Here is a 20,924-nt window from a genome sequence, read left to right as displayed (position 1 = left end):
AGCTTCATATTAAAAAGATTGCAAGCTAGAAACCTTTCCAAGACTTTGGAGGGCAGATTTTTTTAAAACCTGCATTTATCCAGGATGGGGTTTTGTGCTGTACACTCGCACTTTTTTCCCTTCCTTCCTTCCGTTCATTGTCAAATGCAAACCACGCAGCATGTATACATGGGTAGAGAACACTGTTACTGTAAACCTTCAAGCTCAGTGGCTCAAAAGCAAAGACCCACCTGTAGCATGTGCTATCAGAGCAGGGGTTGTGTACCCGGACAATGATGAAGACATGTTGAAAGTGAGAGCGAATGGCCTTAGGAGTGAAGGGGTGAGCTCCGGGCTCTTGGAACACGATGGTCACTATGTCGTTTCCAATGTGGCGCTTCCTCAGCAACTAGTCATTGAAAAATGACAAAGTCTTTTATGAGACAAGTATAGGACTTAAATCTAAAAGAAAATTCCTGTCAAACATATGGTGAATTCCATTTAACAATGGCATTTTGAGACAATAAAAGGTTTTTCAGAAAGAAATTTGGATAGGAATGCAATCAGATGCCTATCCTAACATGTTTCCAAACAAAGGAGCGCTCCCATTTCCTAATACACAACTAACGGTATACCACAAAAGGCTGGGCACTCCATTGTTACCTGTTGTTTGTTGTTGGGTGTGTAAGGCAGCAGAGTTGAGACATGGAACATGATCTCATAGTCCTTGTATGAAGTATACAGCGAGTGAGTGCCCGTAGAATCCGCTGCAAGAAAAATAGCAATACAGTGTTGACACTTGTCGTACAACTACTGCCATCTCCCTCTTATGTGTGTATTCTGAGAGCTCAGCATCTGTGAAAGACAGTATGCACTTTCACATTAGCCTGAACAACTAGATAATGGTGAACTGCAGATCAATTTCAATGCAGTCAAAAACAACTCTGCAAGTGGAGTCCGTTATTCTTTTCCTGTGACATTACGGTTTCCAGCACAATGGACAGTCTAAATGTCCGTTAGAGTGATGCAGTTATAGCATCACTGACCACTGTTTGGTCACACCTAGGAGAAAATATTGGAAAATATAGGAGAAGTCCTAAGTGCAAAAGAAGAAGTGTGTTGGAAGAAAAAGCACAGTAAGGGTATAAGTACAAACACTATAAAGTAGAGCAAAAGAGGAAACCCCAATCATCTATAGGTATTTTTGTGAGTTGTTACTTTTCGTGTCCAGCTGGGCTCTGTATTTGGTGAAGCCCTTGAGGCGAACCTTCTCCCCCAGCAATTGAAGAAATTCTTCTAAGGCGGGACCGGCTGTCTCATTGTTGTACATCTCCTCCTCAGTACTCTGGCCTGCACGGCAGTACATTACCCCCACCTTCACCTGAAAACTCAGCTGAGCAGCACAAAACACGCACAGTTCACATCCCATGATAGAGTACTACATAGACACAAATTTCCTACAGAAAAAATAATTTATGCAAAGAAACTGAACTGAAGAAAAGTTCTAGCTCTGTACATGAATATTTATCATCCTACCCCTTGTTCATCCAATTTCATCAGCTGCTCGGAAACTTTGGGTGTGCTGAGGGCCAGTCTGAGGCAGGATAGATCCAGTTCAGGGAGAAGGTACTCCAGTACCTCTTTGACTGGCAGTCCTCGGGTGGTGCCGTGCTTAGAGGTGGAAGGCACTGCATCCTCCAGGATAGACCCTCGCAGAGTTGTCAGCTGAATAGAAAGAAATGAAGAGGAAAAGGGAGATTACCTTGAGGAGTGTGAGAGAAGGAGGAATGTACCTCAGGAATCCTTGGTGTACTTTCTCTATCAGATTAAAACATTCAGATACCAAAACACACCCTTGTAGACAACATGAAAAAAGGCACAAGTTACTGTGTCCTTTGAAGTAATAGCAAGTTCTTACTTTACACAAGCTGACATAAAACAACAAGGTAATTATGACTCAAGGCTTTGGGTAAATAGAAAATGGAAGTGGGGAAGAAGAGGTGGGAGGCTTGTCCACACATTCTTTCTACACAAGTCTGCATTGTGCTGAGCTCTGGGAATGAACCCAATCAGTCAACTATCATAAGCAGCTGGAAAGTCTAAAATATGGAGGTGTAATCACATCCATCTGTGCAACTTCAGTCTACAACAAACAACCTCAGGCAGGTGCATTCACCCTCAGTCTGGGACTGCACATCTATATAATAAATCCCATAATCGTACATTTTAAAACCCGAATCCAAAGCCAAACGTTGCAACTAAATAGTGTCTTTTTAGTGAAACTGAGGAGTAGAGTTCCCCACACAGTGGTTTGAGGTTGTTGGACTCTGACAGGCCTTGGAGGCTAGGAGATGAGTGCATTTCCTGAAGTGTCTCCACACATTGCTGATACTGGGAGACAGTTAAACAGCCCGAGGGTGGTTGCATAATAAGAAACAAGGTCTTGCGCTGGTTTTACCTCGAGCTGGTCTTCCTAATATGGAGCACGCATAGTAATAACTGTAATACACACCTTTGATACAGATACACAGAATATATATATATAAATCTAACAAAATATAAAGTGCATTTTCCCACAAATCAGAAAAATATCATGACTGATGGGATGTAGAGGCAGGATAGGACACTATGGCTGACCTCGCTGGTTCTAAAGATGAGGCGGTAGTTGTACTGCTGACTGTGCTCCTTGTCCTCTTCTAGTTTTTCCCTGCGCAAGCTCACTGCCACGGGGCCGACCGCCTCGTCTATCCCAAAGTAGTTCCAGTGATCTGAGGAAAAGGAGTGGCAATCAAACAGGCACATTTAAAACACCTGTTGGACATATTCAACATTACTGCTTTAAACAACACATTCATGAATCTATAATGACACCAGTTAAAAGCATCTTACCTTTAAGAAAGAAGAAGTTCCTATAGTAGTATGCTCCCAGGTCAACATGCTCCACAATATATTGTTTGCCTTTTTCGCTGAGAGTGCTGGGGCCCTCCTTTGGTCCCTCGAGCACTGCTACTCCAGCATTTGTGCAATGTGAGCTCACAGATGCTTCATAAAAATGTCCTTCCCCACTCAGAGTCCCTGAGCCACTGTTACTTGTTACACCACCCACAAGCCCATGATAACCTGCAGCACAAGCCCCCAATCTGCGCCTCCCATTGCCATCAGCACCTATTTCATTACGGAAGCAGGGACAGCTTAGCAGCAATTCATTGCTCTGTTCATCTCCTGCTTCCAGACTAGGACTGTCCCTCAAACTGAGCTCTTCCTGGCTGCCACTCGGGGAGCTGTAAGGCAGGCTGTGGGTGGATGAGATGGTGGAGGTAGCCGAGGCTACAGCAGCAGCGGATGCTCCGGTAGTGGTGTTTTTTCTTTTGCCTGCAGTCTGCCGCAACTGAATAACTTCATTAAGGTCAAACAGCATGCTCTGAACATCGTAGTGGGCAAACCCTTTTTGACACATCCACTGTTTAAGAGGGGGGCCCACGTCCTCTGTTCGGCAGTCCTCTACATCAGACCCAGCTCTGGGGGAGTCCGACTCACCCCGCACACTCCGAAGTTTGCGAAATATAGACTCACCCCCTGTCTCAGACTTAGTGCGCCTCTTTGGTGGCTTATCTCTGTCCCTGCCTTTAGGAGTCTGGCTGTCTTCCTGAATATCAACCATGGCCTGCTTAGGCCCAACATTCAGCATATCTTCCAGTTTCTCTGGAGCTGGGCTGCGTTGGTCAACTTTTTCTTCTTGATAGCCTTTGAGCATTTCAAAGAAGCTCTCTCCAGATGCTCCATGTTGATCTATTGAGGAAGTGCTACCATATTCACGGTGAAGAGGGGACCATGGCTTAGCTCCTGATGATGGACCCCAGTCTTCTCCACTGTCCCCGCTGCCTTCCATCTCACTGATAGTCATGTCACTGTTGCTACGCTGGCGGATGCGTCTTTGTCGTGCACTTCTATTTGCAGGACCTCTGCACTCAACCGGGGACAAGTAAGAGGTGTCAGAGCTGTAATTGTTTGCCTGGACCTGGGTGCGATTCTTCAAAGTATTGTGGATGTTACGCAGCATTGAGGAGTCCTGAGGGCTCAATAAAGAACCTAACTTAACATGACTTTTTCCAGCAGAGGGCACACCAGAGTTCTCTGACTCTGCAGTTGAGTGCCATACAGCGCCTGCAATGTCTTTCCTAGGGGGCCAGTCAGCCACCCGAGCCCGTACACCCATTTTAGGCACTCCTGTGCTCACAGTGGCATGGACATTGTCTGTGCGGTTTGGCAAAGCTCCTCCATTGACTATACGGAGGTGGCGGGTGTAAAACTCATCAGTGGCAGGGATGGAACCCCCAACATTGCGCTCCATTGGTGGGCGCCTCAGGCTGGTCATGACACCAGTGCCAAAAGGCTAGAAGCACTCAAAAGGTAGTCATGCCTGCCTCAGGGATGGGGCAGTGCTCTCGGACTTCATGAGCAGATTACTTTTCGATTCAGACAATCAAAGAGGCAGAAAAAGTGACGAAGCACCTCTTTAGACCTCAAGCTTGCATACTGCCTCGTCAACCCCATCGACACTTTCACTTGGCATTTTTCTTAGTCCAAACACACAACCCTGGGATGAAAAATAAATCAGTCAGTACATACAGTAAGAGTCTCAGGAGGAAATAACTATAAATAAACGTTAACAAGGCTGGGTAACAGTCTTAAATAATAAAGCTGTTGAAAAAAATCCATATTATTGATAATACAGATAACTTTACACTTGGTTGGCTTTGATCAGAGCCCTGTTACATTTGCCGTGACAAAGGAAAAATAACAATGGTAACTCTATTTACAATTTTACTTCTTGAACTAAACGTGACTAAACAAATGTCTCTTTACCGCTCTGGACATTTCTGAGCTACCAGTCTAATAACTGTAGTTTTAGGACATCTTGTAAAGAATTCTGTTATCTGTTCTCAAATAAAACCTAGCTATAAAAATTTATACTTTTACACACACATACAAATGTAGATATATACATAGGTATTCCACAAAAGTGCTGGCATGTTTTACTCATCTGATGGCTTTTTAAGAGCCAATGGAAGTTACTGACATGATCGAATATCAAATAAGGGGGGCTTAGTTTTCAAACCGGAACAGAAACATGAGCACTCGTCCAAATTCAACGATGCCTATAATTTTTGTTGAAAGTCTTGATGCCTTTGCCTTAATTGTTTCTTTATCCAGTGAGAATAGTGGCAATTTATTAGACATAAATAGAATATAACCTGGCAAAACTCTAACACTCCTCTTTTAGTGACTTTGAGGTTGGGACTTTGAGACAACATTAACGAATTGCAATGTTGAGTTGCAGTTTCATGACCAAATATCCCAAGCTGCACATTATAAAGCAAAGGGGCCTTTTGAAACTCATCTGAGAAGTGAGTGATGATCCCCTGCTTGACAAAACGGGGCAATTTGGCAATAAGACACTGGGGAAGATTAAGGCTCCACTCTCAGATGGCCCTGTATGGCTGTGGCTGTGATCACATTAGCCTCGAGCAATCAGTGCACAATAACGTGCCTCAGCACAGCCACCTTTACACTGCATCATCAGGAATACTTTATGCTGACTAAGATGACCAAACTTCCCACTGGGAAAAAAAAAAAAAAACATTCACTTGTTCTTTAAACAATAACAGCAATAAAAAAATTTATATAGATTAAATACATTTAGAAAGGAGTACATAGTACAATGACCAGCAACACTGCCGCAGTGGCATAGTCAGCTGCGAGATGGGTCAAATGGTCTATACACAGTGTATTTTGTCTGACAATATCAACATCAATTCACACTTCAACAGTAAAATTTCTAGACTGTGGAGACAATTCAATATTTGGAGCACCTAAGGCAAAGCATCCCCCATCAGCTTCAAAACTGTTTTCTGACAACAAACTTACTGTGCATGTTAGGCAGCACTTTATCAATTTGCAGAGAAGACTCTTGCTCTAACATAACAGTATGTCAGAAATGTCAATGGGTTGCCATGAATTATTCCCTTATTTATTTTTTTTAAACCACAAGCAGGGAGGATACTCAAACAAGTAATTTATTGTAAATTGTGGACCCTAATATTCACATAATAATAAGATACACAATCACAAACAATCACACAAGAATCTTAAATGGAAATAACTAATGCAATTTTATAATTAAAATCCCAACATCAGGATTAGTATATGATACATACATACATTAATGACACCTCTACATCACTTGATCCAACCTTCACATATCTTTTTAAATCTTCAGCGAGAAGAGATTTTGATTTAAAAACACAACTCCACTGTAATCTTGCATCTGTCCCACAAAGGATGCTCCCTGCTACACACATTTCTCAGATGAATGTGCATCTATTCTTTAAGGCATGGCTGTGATTTAAGTGTCTGGAGCAGATTAATAAAAACTTGTTAAATAATTTGGGAAAAAAAAAGTAATTCACCTCCTACCAAGACCCTATCTCATTGACATGAATGAAAATGAAAATTGTCAGGGAATGTTAAACTGCACATCCAGTTCCAGAGTGCTGGGCCTCATTCCCTCATGCTGCAGTGTCCACAGGGACAGGCTGATGAATAGAAGCAACACACACACGCATACAAATGCATGCACACCAACACACACGCGCGTCCTAGAAAACAGGCCTCTAATCTCTTCACTGACGGACACACACACACACACAGACAGACGACTGGCTTCATGTTCTTGTCAGATTAAAAGGAACAGTGTGGCATTGAGACTGAGAGTGTGTATATTTGTGTGACAGAGAAAAGCCAGGCTAAAAGAGATACAGTCGGAGAGAAACTAGAAAGAAAACCAAGAAGAAATAATAACAATATGAAAAATAGGAGTCTTTCTTTGACCAGTAGAATTTAACAGCTACCTTTTTCATGGGTTGGGGAAACACGTCCAGACAGCTTGAGGATGTGGACTAAATGGAGGTTAACTTTCTATAACTGGGGCCCTGACCTCCCAGCTGGTCTCCAAGGCCGATCAACAGATGAGCAAACCAGCAGGACAGATATTAGGCTGTTGATACAGCACATCTCTGAAAGGCTACCGTTTTTTCTTCTGGATGTAGAAACGACACAGAAGACTAATAGGAACATCCTGCCTTGAAGAGTCAGACTGCGTGACTCAGACAGCTGATCTTCCTGTATCTTGTGACAAAACACACAGACATACAGCATGGACTTAATGGTGGAAGGCAGACAGCAATCAGTCAGAGGGACAGATGAGTAGTGAAATTAATCAAACACACGAAGCTAGGGTCTGAGTCCCTGAACCTGACTCACAAATATCAGAAGAAAAACAAAAGAACAAGAACCTCAGTCATCATTTTAAGACACAGCTCAGGGTGCTCAAAATTCTCAAACCTTGTGTCACCTGGAGGGAAAATCCCAAGTGCTGAGCTGGCTTGTCTAGCTGGTGTCCCAGAGAGAAAGGATAGCATGGTGGACTTGAAAGACTTTTCATCAAGGGTCTCCAAACAGAGAGGGAATGAAGTTTCCCAGTAGACTAAGCAAGTGTTTCCACAGCTGAGACAAAAGAGCTGTAGGATTGCGCTACAAGCTTGTAATTACTGTGCGCTTGAATGGGGCTAAGGGTTTGTTTGGCTGACACCACTGGCTCAAACAGGCACCCTACCATTTAGCCCACTGGCTCTCTGTGCCTCCTAATCTTCCCCTGCATCAAAGGGTGACTGGACTGTTGGGCAGCATGCACAAAGGTCTCTCTGTCCTGGCTTGGGCAAAACTAGCACCCTATTCCAACACAGTGAAGTCTTTGAAAATTGCCTGGCACAGGAACCTCACTATGGCTGTGTACATGAGGCCTGCCAGGAAAATCAGATGAATTAAATGCAAGTTTTACTGTAGCTGGAGAGATAGAGATGAAACAGACTGAACCACAATTTGGAAGAAAGGGAAACAAAAACGATGGGTACACAAAAGAAAGAAGATTGGCTCACCTGGAAAAGGCTTAAAACAAAAAGCAGAAAATAATTTGTGTTGACTTTGTCAGTATGAAAATATTTTAACTCTTCTGTTTTCAACTGACTTACTGCTGCAATACATAACTGAAATTTGGAGAAGTAACATGGGAAAAAAACTCTTGGGGAAGTTTGTATGAAAAGCACCCCCCCGAAAAAACCCACACTGAACACTAAAGCCAGACTGCGGTCAAACCTCAAACTCTTCCAAAAGAAGAATGCTTCCACAGAAGGTTGTGCACCAGTCAGAGAACTAAAGCTAAATAGGAGAATAAATCTGCAACACTAAATCCAGACTCCTACACAACATCATTTATTTTGAGGAGGGATATACTGCGTCTCTACATCGACTGAGGTGTAGCCAGACCACACCTACCTATAAGCACAACAGATGCACAGGAAGTAACAAAGCATCTCCCCCACTCCCCTCTCTCCATCTGTCTTGCTCTTTAGTAATTTTTTTTTTCGAGCTTGCTTCCCTTTCCTGGATATGTGCATCTGGCTGACACCCAGACACAAACCTGCCCGACTGATTGAGCAAACCTGCGAACCTGACACCTTCAGAGAAAAACCGGCAGGCCTGCTGGCAGACAAACAATACAAGGATCATCCAACCGCGAGCCGCGATCCTGGAATTCACAAAATTTCAGTGGAGGAAGTGATGAACGTCTGAGTGAGAGGGGAAAAAGAAGTAGAACATGTTCAGGCAAATTCTTTGAGAGCAATGCTACACTGACAGTCCAAGTGATAATTGTAATAAAACACTTTTTTGACTGTGTTTAAGCCTGCCAACTTGTACAAAGAGCTTTGATCTATGCCATCAGCTGTGGATGAAGTGGCGAACCACAATAACATGACACCCGGAACAACTGCTTGCTCATCTGACCACACATCCCATGCAAAAGCCACGTGTAGTTGGAGCACTTCAAAAAACCAGTGGCAGTGTATCAACATTTATCATCGCCTTTGTTCTGTGATGTGCTGCTGCTCTGCCCCAGCTCTGGGCCCCTCGCTATCATTGCAGCACAGTTCAGTGAGTAATGAGCATAGCTAACCACTGGCAAAGTGAATTTCACTCACAGCCTTACACAAGAAGACAGTTTTGGAGGAGCGCCAGACAATATTCATTGCCATTATCTCCAGGAGGGTGTTCTTGATCCTTCCTCTCTTCTTATCCAGAAAGTGCTCCACCATGGTTTCACATTTTACATGGGAGAGACAGCAGGATAAATAGACACTTGAAACACTTGACATAGTTTATAGTTAGTAATGTTAAACCCATTCTTATTTCTAGTGTCAATATCTGGGTGGTCCAGAGGCTTGTCAATGAAACCTTTTGTGAAACCATTTGCCTCTTAAAAAAAAAAAAAAAAAAAAAAAAAAAATAGCTAATTGGACTGCTAGCAGCTTAGGTGGTCTGCTTGTCCAAAATAAAGACGAATTGATGTTTCTTAAACTTGAAAAAGTTGAGTCTATAACAGACATCTGATGATAAAGTATTCACATTATGATCCATAAATTCAATAATTTACAGAGGATAAGCCTGTGTTGGTTTCAGAGTCTCATATTAGCTGGCTGGATTATAGATGACTGTCATTACTGAGGTAGCTCTAATCCTAACTTGTCAGCTCTTAAATGTGTGCACTACCAAAAGTAATGTTGAGGAAGCAGCATCCTGTAGATGAATGTGAACAATTTTAATGAGGTGGCTGGCTTCTGAACTGCAGCTGTAGGAGCTGAGTTTTAAAAGTAGAAGTCTGCTCTAGGCTGCACTTTCCCTCTCCCTGCCCTTTTTGCCCGCTCGCATCCCGAGACTCCATTAGACAGGGAGCTCCTGATGCACATGGACAGGTACACATTTGTTAAGTTGGTTCATAAGAATACACACTGGAAACTCATGAGATACTAGCTTTTTTTGAATAGGACAACCCAGACTGCTTTTTGTTCTGCAAACATGAAATACCTTTTAGAGATTGGTCTCAATCTAAGAATAACTCTTTATTGAAATCAAGTTTGAACTACAAAACAAAATGTACAGTGAAAGAAAGTAAAAATGGTGGTCATGTTTATTTTATTTTTTTACAAGTGTGTGGCTAGTGAGGGATCGTGATCCTTTCGCCTAGAGCCAGTATACTGTCATTTTTATTGTAAACTTTGTCATTCTTACACCCAAGTTCGAGTCCATCACTTAAAGTTAGCATTATTATATATTAGTCTAGCAGTAGTGCACAGTGTTATTACCACTAGTGTTGAGGAGGAAAAGTTATAAGACCCAGGTCCTGTTTAACTGCATTTGATCAAGGACTCACCCGTTATATCAGTCTGATATATGTGTATGTGTGATATATATGTATGTGTGTGTGTGTGTGTGTGTGTGTGTGTGTGTGTGTGTGTGTGTGTGTGTGTGTGTGTGTGTGTGTGTGTGTGTGCGCGCGCGCACACTGGTGGAGCTCCATAAAGATAACTGCAGGAAACCTTGCATAAGTGGTTCAACTGTAGCAAAAGCTGAAGATAAAGCACAAAGTTCACTCTGTCCACTGGCACTCCAATAAACACTCTCACCTGCAGCTGATTGATAAGCACACTCACATGGTAATCAGTGACAAGTGGGCTACTACTACAAAGTGTGACCATACAAAACTTGTAAGGGGCTTTCTTTAGACAAGATTAATTTGCTACTTAATATCTCTTTGGTTTTGTCTTTTTGTTTATAACTCAGTAACTCTGAATGTTTGTTTGCTACTGACAACAGAATGATCAGTGGAAAGGCCAGCACAATTTGATATCAGGTGGCATAACATACACAGAAGCTTAAAAACACCTTGAAAAACTTAAAAAGACAGCGTCACATCAATCCTCAACACGGTAAACATAATGACAATCACGCATTTTGCCAAACAACATGCTCATTTTCATCATCCCCTTGCACCATTTCCTCCAGGTGAAAAAGATGTTTCAGCAATATAGCACCTGTAAGGTTATCCCCATTTTACTGAATTATTTGCACTTGTTATACACTAGTAAAAATCCAGGTACTGTTTATGTTTTATACAATTTTGCCTTGCTGTAGTGAGCCACAGACCACCAATGCAAGGAGTGCACAGTAGTGTGCCTTGTTAAACCGTGTAGGCTGGGGTGGGGAGGTTTTTAAAGGAGCACTCACTTTCCTTTATTCCACCTACAAAAAGGTAAATATCCCTTAGCTTAATATCTGAAAGGCAGCAAAACCTATTTGTTACCAAACAAATACTCCCAGCTCAGCAAGAGGGCTGGCACACGCCTCTGAGTGTGCTTCAGTCTTTGTGCGCAGGCATGAAGCAGTTTCCATCAGTTGAGGATTAAAATAGAAGGGATGTGAGAGTAGCAGCAGTACAGTATAATTAACAGTGTTGATGCAAAGAGGAGGGCTGAGTGAATAGTTTGTGTGTTTGCTGTCTGTAATTCAGCCTCTCCATGTGCCAGAAGACGGGGGATTGGGCTCAGCCAGGGGGGGGGCCACTAAACACTTCCAACTTTGCTATTACTTCATTCTCAGATCACAGATGCTCATGAGCAAAACAAATCGTAGTAAGCCAGAAGAGCTACTCACACATCTTATGTATTTAGTCTGCACAGATTCATTCTGACTAATCCACAGGATCAATGTCATATTATTGCCATGAGCAGCAGTTTTGTAAAGTGGAAGGACAGTTTCAACTGGGATAAACAGAGTGGGTCACCAAACATCAATTGAAATGTCAATTAGTTCATGGTATATTGATTGGGCCAAGGCTATTGACAGTGGTGACATCCTTTCGCAGGGATCACAAACCTTTTTGAAACCGAGAGCTACTTCTTGGGTGCCGATTAATGCAAATAGCTTTGATACACACTTTTTAAATAACAAATGTGGTCAATTTACCTTTAATTATAAGTTATTATTAATAATTAATTAAATTAGAGATACTCATCTATGTGAAGACACTGATCATGTTAATTATTTCTCACAATAATTATCAACAATGATTTAACAAGGTAGGAAACCAAAAAAAAAAAAAAAAAAAAAAAAAAAAAAATCAATAAATATCAATAATTAACATTTTATTTCTATAAATCTCTGCAAATACATTTTCAAATGTTCACTTTTACAACATTTTCACTAGCCACTAACATTTTTTAACACATCATCCACTACGTTGCACCATGTTTGTACAGATTATCAATTTCTGTAACACGCATTTTTCAATAGGTGAATTTAGGCTTGCCATGGCACTGCCATGTTGCCACTGAGAACATCTGGTATCTGTTTCTTTGTCTGTTAGTGGGAAGCCTGGCATTGCCTGCTGTTCACCAGTGTACTGTAATCTGGGGTGTAACTTGACACTGCAACTCTGATTGACTCTTGCAGATGTGCATCAGTGAGGCTTGTTCTCTGTTTGTTCTTGATGAAGTTCATGTCAGAAAAGGCTGATTCACAAAGATAGCTTGAACAAAACAGGTTGGCAACCTTCATAGCTGCTGTGCATAAACCACTGTACTTTTCTGTTTCAACAAGGCACCAAAAGTTTGGTGCAGCCTGATAGGCTTTGAGTCATTTTGCAGTGTTACAATTTCGATTTCCACCTGTCCAGCATCCAAGCTGAACGTGGCACTTAGTTGCTCAACAATGCATGTCCACGTTCATGAAAGGATTGGAAATGAGCAACACTCAAGCTGATCACGATCACAAAACCTGTTTTCAAACTCTTGCCCAAGTCTGTTTATGACTTGAGAGTACTTTTCTCCAACTTTGTCAAAGGTCTCAGATGCAGAAGCATTGTCTTTCAGCACCATCTGAAAAGAGGGAAAGTGCAGCACCTTTTTTCTGTAAATGCACAGAGAAAATGTTCACCTGGGCTTTAAATGCATTTAAACCCCTTATCATGTCAGCAACAGTTTTACCTTTGCCTTGCAGCTCAGTTCAAATGGTTCAGTTTCGCAGTAATGTTCGTTAAAAATGCAAGGTCAAGTGTCCACTCAGTGTCCTCCAGCAGCGAGGTGTCCTCGCCTTTGGACTGCATGAACTCTTTGATCTCAATCAAAAGTGACAAAAAACGAAGCAAAATTCATCCCCTGCTGAGCCATCGGATTTCCGCGTGTAGTAGAACGTCACTATATTCCGCTTACAGCTCCTCCAATAGCACCTTTAATGCTCTGTGCTGTTTAGCTCTGGAGCGGATGCTGTTGATGAGCTTCACGACAGCAGTCATGATGTGCCCAAAGCTGATCACCTTTGCACATAACGCCTACTGGTGAATGATTCAGTGGTAATGCATAAAGTTTGGGAACTCTGGGTCAGCTTTACAGTGAGTGATGAATCCTGTATGTCGGCCGATCATAGCAGGAGGCCAGGAGCCCTGTCGGTATTCCCTGACACCAGCTTTTACAAGGGTACTTTTTTCTCCACGAAAAAGTCCTTCACCGCGTTATAGATGTCAACTCCCCATGTAGTTGTCTTTAGGGGCAGTAGTGTCAGAAGTTCTTCTTTTCTGGAGAAATCATCAAACACCATCCGGATAAAAACCATCAGCTGCGCTGTACTGCTGCTGTCCACAGACTTATCACACTGGATACTGAACCACCTGTACTTCACCAGATCCCGACCCAGCTGATCGGAGGTTCTCTGAGATAGACGATACTCTTTTGACCATTGTAGATGCCCCCATTTGGACATCGGAGAGAGTGGAGTTCACATCGGTTCCACATTTCTTATCTTTATGCACATTTTTTGCAATTATCAATATTGCTTCTTTGAAAACCTCCCCATCTGAAAATGGCTTCTTTTTCTAATCAAGAAATGTGCAGGTCGTCATGCTAGCAGGCTCTAATCTAATATTAAACAATTAAAGCTTTTTTTTATATTGTCATTTTCAAATTCACATCAATGCAAATGTGATTTAAAAAAGAATAGCAACAAAAAATTTGATGCAGCTCATTGGTAAGTGGCGCTATGGTGAGCTATTTTTAGAACAAGCCCGCAGGGGACTCATGTGGTCCTTGCGGGCGACCTGGTGCCCATGGGCACCATGTCGTTGACCCCTGCAAGGTTATCGTGCACCACTGGCTGCTCTGTGTTAGGGGAGCATCCAGTGGTAACAGACACTGCCTACCACAGCATCTTCTTGTGTGCATGTGCCCATCAGTGAATACTGGTCACATGCCCACCCAGCACCAGTCCTAGTTGGGTCCAGGCCAATACAGCCATATATTAAATTGGCTCCTGGCTATTAGCAGTAGAAATAAAATAGACAATCAATCCTATGCCTGAAAAACAACACGCTTAGAAACAACAAACAGGATGACACATGCACATCTTTTTGCGGGACAATTGTTACTACTGGGAACAAACCAATCAATGTTGAAATTTTACCTCTGCTTGTAAGAGCATCAGGTGATGGGGTGATAAGACAGTTTACACATTGGCTCAATCTACTCGGGTAAAAAGGAGAAACAAACAAGAAAGCAGTGAACTGTATCAGAATGTTTGAAATGAGAGAGGTGTTTGCATTTCTACACTCACTGGCAACTTTCTTGGGTACACCTGCACAATCTAATGCAATCTAATACAGCACCTTTGCCATAAATTCTATTTTACAATGTTATAATTTCTCACTTTTTAAGTTGAAACCATCAGAAAGGTGATAATTCCACTCTCTCCGTTTATTATTGAGGTCAAAGTGGTTAGTGGGGTCCTATTGTATTATAACAAGAGGTGGTTCTATGGTTTTGGCCTCATCAGTCTTTTTAAAATGAGCGGCCAAAATGGATTTCATTAGATTGTACCGGTGTACATACTAAAGTGGCCAGTGAGTAGTTTTCTGTCTCCATGACTGTATCTCAAACAGCAAACACTGAATATGATGGCTTTTTTGAGCATTGCCATGCGTGCGCAGTATGCAAATGTCAATGTGGGATGAGGACGGGGTTAAGGTTGAAAGCAGTTAGGTCTTCGTGTACGACTGTGTATTAGCAGTGAGGTCAGTCAAAAGTAGCCAGACAGATTCTCACAACAGAGGTGTCAATATGACAGATGCCTGCAATGTTTGGCATTCATCCACTTGCCTGTCCTTTCACATCCTCTGCCTTGATTACACAGGTAGCAAACAAGCTGAATCACAGAGGACTATGAAGGAAGAATCTTAATTAAACCACACTTGCCAAAATAGAACCACAAATTCAGAAATAATCAGGTGTTTGGAGAGAAATATGATGAACCTACTGGATGTGCCTGTGCAAGAACAACATTCATTCTGCTGCTAAACACACATGAACAGAAATCATCAGATCACACAGCAGCCTCACAAGAAAGCAGCCTCATAACTCTCACAGTACTCAACACCCAAAATTGGAACTCATTGTGTTGTGCCAATTTGCATTTTAAGAATGAAATACTTTGGGAATTACATGTAGGTTTGTTCTTCATTTGACAGGACTGTCTGGACAAGTTGTAGCATAGTACTGTTATAAAAGGTTTGATGAGGCAGTTTGCAAAGGGCCTGGACCCTGCTGAGTAAACACGAGAAACATGAGCTGAAGTGCAGCAGGAGGAGCATTGACCGCATGCTATTTAAAAGGCCGCTGGAGAATGCAATTAAATCTATCATAAGATGCTCTGCACATGCTTTGAAGCTCATTTTCATCAGTTAAACTGATCTTTTAATCAATCAACAGCTGCTTGGGAAACAAATAGACCTCTGCAATTAGAGCCAAGCAGAACAGCTCATTTCATTATACAGATGAATTCGGCAGCAAGTGTACATATATATTTCCCACAAAATAATATCAGTGACAGAGGATCATGCGAGTGCTACTAGGAAACAATAGGACATTTAGCTAAGCGAGAAGCCATCAAAGAAAAACACAGGCAGCTATCCTGGAAGGCCACAGTCAAGGTAAAAGCTTGATTAATATCCTTTTACATTGGCAAAATAGGGGGAGAAGCTTCAGTATGAATTGACACAAGGAGCATGTGAAGAAGGGGAGCAACAATGGAAGGGCCTATTATAGTTGCAGAAAACCTTGAGGGGATTCTCTGGCATGTCTCTGGAGAAGCCTGAGCTGACGGTGTCCCCTACTGCTTGGATTGCAGCCTGATTTCCCAACTGAGAACTCAGTGGCTCAGGTGTGCCTCAGTAATCAGTATTATTTGTCAGAAATGTAAAGTAATTTCTAAACTCACTGTTCCACCATGGGAAAGTTTTACACATAAACCGTTTGCAGTCATTGATTTTTTTTGGGCACATGTCCAGCGCATAGCCCCAGTACATATCCAGTGCAATTATAAACAGTCAGGCTGTAGAGTTAATAGATTCACACAGCTATTGGACTGTGATAAGTCAGCTAGTGTTGCATAACAGCGGTGCCCTGCTAAATGACAGGATGTGCCAACAAATCACAGTGCAAACCTGCACAGCATGCTGCTGCTGGACTGCACTGCACTGGAACACTGCAGCAAGCTCTGCATGTTTCTAAGAAAGTTCCACACATCTCATTTTGAGCCGCTGCACAGAGTGCAGTGTGTTTTCCATTAAACACAAAAACACACACTACAGCTGCAGATGCAAAAATCCAAGCAAACAATTATATCAATCAGACAACATCTCTGTTTTGGTCATGGGTCATGGATGCAGAGTAGAACAAAAATGCAATTAGAACCTCCCCCCGGGTTGGCATTGATCAGGATATACCCACATGTACATTTTAAATGGAACTCTCTGCTAGTCCCTCTGACCTGCATCATGTGTATATTTAAAAAAAACTTTTTCTGGATTCTAGGATCCAGGGTATAAAGAGTACAACAAAAAAGCAGTGTTCACCAGTAGCCATAACCCAGCCTCCTTATCAGCAATAAAGACAAGCATGAGAACCACATTCACATAGCAACGCAACCTTAACAAAAACCAAACATTAATCGAACACCGAAAGAGGCAGTTCAATATGGTCAAACGTCAGATGTACCATGCAAGTGCAAGTCTAACTGCATATTCATGAATCAGCTTCAGGTTTTAACATATTTCTTTGTGTAGAGTAGCAAAGCTGTAAGCATGGTATCCAGGAATACATAAATAAAACACACAGGAAAAAGGGCAGTGAGAAAGGAAAGGCTGGGAAAGCAGCCATGTTTGTTATTAGCCTATCTGCCCTTTGCACCTGGAGCAACAAGGGAAAAAAAGTTGTGTTTCATCAGTCAGTGTACTGTTAAAAACTGTATAACCTGAACATTGATAATGATATGAGGTTGTTTATATGGTGTATTAATAAGTCTATGGTAAAAACAATGATCTCCCTGCTTATACTACATGAAAAGAGGAAAGACATTTTACTTTTTTCTCAGTCAGTCCAGCTGAAAGTTTTGTTTGTTTAAAAAGTCATCTGAACATATCAAAGACGTCTTTGGTTTATAGCGGTCTCTTTCTTCCCTCTCAGCTTTACTGAGAGCAGTGCAGGAACTCACAGGGTGGAAATGGATTCCCTGGTTCCCAAAGCAAAGGATGTGGAATTTTGTGGAACGCGAGAAGGGATTTTTCAGTTTCAGGAGTTTCAGTTTGAGAAACAAAGCACAACACAGACTCCAGCGTGAATGCTTTCACTGATAAATTTTTCCGCACAGTGTTCCTAAAGTGCTGTTTTTAACTAGAGCGTTAAGAGAAAGGCTCACACAGTGTGATGTTGCACAAGCATTCTTGTGTTACTACATATACAGTTAAAAGTGGCTCCTGATAACAAAAACAGTCGTAATCGCAAGCAGGAATGAGGACAAGCTGAACAGACCTGTTGAAGCATTGAGATCTGTTTTGAGCTGAGCCATGACCAAGCCCTCATGCATTCCTGTCTGCGTCTCGTATTTCTGTCCACGGGAAAGACAACAGCAAAAAACCTCAGGTTCAGTATGTGGGATTATTTTCCACCACTGCCCACATAGGCTCTGAATGGGGCACGGGTCTGCGAATCTGCTCGATGTTTTGGTCTGTAATAATGCCTTCCAGAGAAACTGTGTGAGCTCTCCAAAACAGACAGTGTAGCAACTGGCATGTCGAGACAATACTGAGCACGTCATCCATGAGTGGCAGCGGAGATAGCCTGCAGCAACACCTCATCATCATCATCATCATCAGAATCCCAGATTTCATTATGGAAAGTTTTTTCCCTTCCCTCACTTCCAGGTTTTTTAAAGTGGTTGTTTGTCAAATCATTTCTTTTTTTTCTTTTTTTCCCCCCTTTTTTGCCTTCCGATCTCTGTGCCATTTCATACTATTTTGAGCATGTATGAGGTTTGATGGGAGCAGAAAAGGGGAATTACACAGCATCTGATCTGTGCATGGCATGTGGGTTTTGGTTTTTGGTTGAGAGTTGGAACCAGGATGACAGAAACCAGTCAGAGAGATTGCTTTTAGTGCATGAACAAAGAAGTAACATATGACCAAATGAGGGCCCAGCTGTCAATTAAGCACAGAACAGAGCCAATGGCTGCACTTTGCACCTGTCCCACTGGGGAACTCTCAGCGTCAGCAAGTCCTAAAGAATCCCCTTCATAGATAATTACAGTGTCCGAAGTGCTGTGCCTTTTTGCAAGGTCAAAAATCCCCAAACTTTGTGGCAGGTGGGTAAAAAGGAAGGGAATTTTCCTTTGTCTGCATGCATTTACTCGGTGACAGTGCGCTGAAAAGGGATTACATCATTGCCATTGTGGTTGGCAAGCCCTCTGCTTTCCTTTATTAGTTGGTATAGACTGGACCGTCCGTTCCAGACAAAGACTAAGCATTCCAACAGTTTAACAAGCAGGAAATACAGAACCACAGTCAAACCTCATTACAATCAAACTCATCAACCCCCTCAGTCACCAGCAAAAAGACGCTCACGCTAAAAAAAAAAAATGCCAGAGGCCATATAATCATCAAGTCATTTGACTTCTGACTATGAGCTGACTAATACTGGTCAGACACATCACTCATGTTCAAGCTGATGGGGCTTTCCTTCTTTCTATAAGGGCAACATATTTCCAGCTGTTACTGATGGCCGTGTCAAAACTCAGGAATATGTGAATCATTTTGGTGTCTGTCACAGAACAAACAAGCAGGAAGAAAATGGCCTTGCAGCTAACATAAGCCATGTTGGTACAGGAGATGATCGGAGGCCAGATCACAAGGTCTGTTCAGTGTGGCATCTTTATCATCAATACAGAAAACAATTAAAAGGTGGCGGGGCCACAGAGAGGCCAGTCAGGTGACAATGCACATTCCAAAAATGCAAGGTCAAGTGAAGGGATAAAGACAAATATACTTTGAACTTGAGAATCACAAACTGATTATTCATTATATAACGTAAACAGCTAATTTGAGCATTTTATGATGACCACTTAGTTTAATTACACTCCACGCATACCAGAGCAGCAAATTATAAAGCAGCACAATGCTGCTCTTGTTGTTGTCTTTTATCTTTGCTGGAGCTATTCCCCTCGAGCCAATGCACAAGAGACAATAGAAACATAAGCTCAACTTAGCAACAGGAAACATCCCTCTGTGAATGTGTGGGCACGTTAGAAAAAAAATAAATACTACATACAAAGCACAATAACAATTGTTATTATGAGACTTAGAATGCAAAAAGTGAAAAAAGAAACAGTAATACAACAGCGGGAGGATTTTTTTATACCAACAAGCAGTGTGAGAAGCGATGGCTTTTAACTATGAAAGAGACGTGTTTAGAGTTTGTTTTTTTCCAATTATTGCAGGGCATCTACAAGCAAACACTGATCTCGTCAACTTGGTGGACTCACACTGCTGTGGCAGCAAACTAATTGTCTCCCTGTGGTTACATGGACCAAATCTCTTTAATCAGATCTAAATCATTTTGATTAAAGATTATAACTGTTTACATGGACGCTGATCTGATGAGATGTGAATTTACAGGCTCATAGCTTTAAATGAGAATATATTTTTTCCTGTTTTTTTGTTTTGGGGGATTATTCAGTAGAAGACACAGACAGCGTCACAATGTGTCATAGAAACAATATTTGCTTTCTGCTGGTCTTTCTCATTAGGCAGCAATTTCAGGAGCACATACAGTTCCAGAAAGATTGTGGTGCAATAAGGACCTTTACAGCTTTTCAAGAATGAAAAAGTAACTCCTCATGTCTGGCAAACATGCACAGAAAGCATATATTTAGTCCAACAAGACAAAAATAATCAGAACAAGTGTTTCAATTGCTGTAGTTTACTTTTGATTAGATTAACAAAAGGGTCAACCAATCCTTTCTTTCACATTCAATTTTCATTTTGATCAGGCCAATATGCTCCAATTGACATGTTTAAATGAGACAGTTTTTTTCTGATTGGGCTCTTAGTCAGATTATCAGGAGAATATTTGTGTGAATATTTGTGAAGTCACAGCTAGTGAGTTACATTTTTCCCTCCCAAACAGCAATAATACAAATCTGCAGTATTTACATTAGGCTTAGCAGCCCGGTGTGAATAACAGGACAAAGCTGAAATTAGACTCACCAGCAAAAATGGCAGTGGAGCTGTGTGATCGGTCATGCTCACTGTGGGTCAGCTAAGCCTAACAAGAATGCTACGACTCTTTGATCCTTGCCTGAAGCTGGACTCCAAAGTGTCCTTTTTTCCGCCTGACTAGTGCCAAGTAATCCTAGTTATCAGCACTGCTACTGGAGCAGACGTTGTGATTCATTATGGTGGAAAACCCAATGATTTTTTATTTCCTACCTGGATAGTTGAGGCCAGTGTGTTAAGGCTAGTAAATACTGGACACAATACTACATGTGTGTGGCTATTATCAAAACAAATACAGTATGTCTTGCAGCCAGATCATTCCCATTTTATCAGGCTGCCACAACCATATTGATCTGCATCTAAACAGTCCCTCCATGCACGTGTTAGACAGAAAGATTGG

General features: G+C 41.9%; 1 protein-coding gene across 2 annotated transcripts in view; it reads right to left on the bottom strand.

The window, feature by feature from the left end:
- LOC137101587 (signal-induced proliferation-associated 1-like protein 1) overlaps window positions 1–20,924 on the bottom strand; it is a 33,887-nt gene that overhangs the window by 12,091 nt on the left and 872 nt on the right. For both annotated transcript variants that reach the window (XM_067480197.1, XM_067480196.1), the window contains exons 2-7: window positions 2,869–4,576; window positions 2,617–2,747; window positions 1,516–1,704; window positions 1,198–1,372; window positions 643–746; window positions 231–388 (exon numbers count right to left, since the gene is read on the bottom strand). In XM_067480197.1, the coding sequence (XP_067336298.1) occupies window positions 231–388; window positions 643–746; window positions 1,198–1,372; window positions 1,516–1,704; window positions 2,617–2,747; window positions 2,869–4,354 (2,243 nt within the window). In that variant the 5' untranslated portion in view covers window positions 4,355–4,576. The remainder of the gene's footprint in view (window positions 1–230; window positions 389–642; window positions 747–1,197; window positions 1,373–1,515; window positions 1,705–2,616; window positions 2,748–2,868; window positions 4,577–20,924) is intronic.

The sequence above is a fragment of the Channa argus genome, chromosome 16, assembly GCF_033026475.1.
Source record: "Channa argus isolate prfri chromosome 16, Channa argus male v1.0, whole genome shotgun sequence".
Taxonomy (NCBI): Eukaryota; Metazoa; Chordata; class Actinopteri; order Anabantiformes; family Channidae; genus Channa; species Channa argus.
Note: the sequence above shows the minus strand (reverse complement) of the source record. Positions and strands in the feature narration are given on the sequence as shown.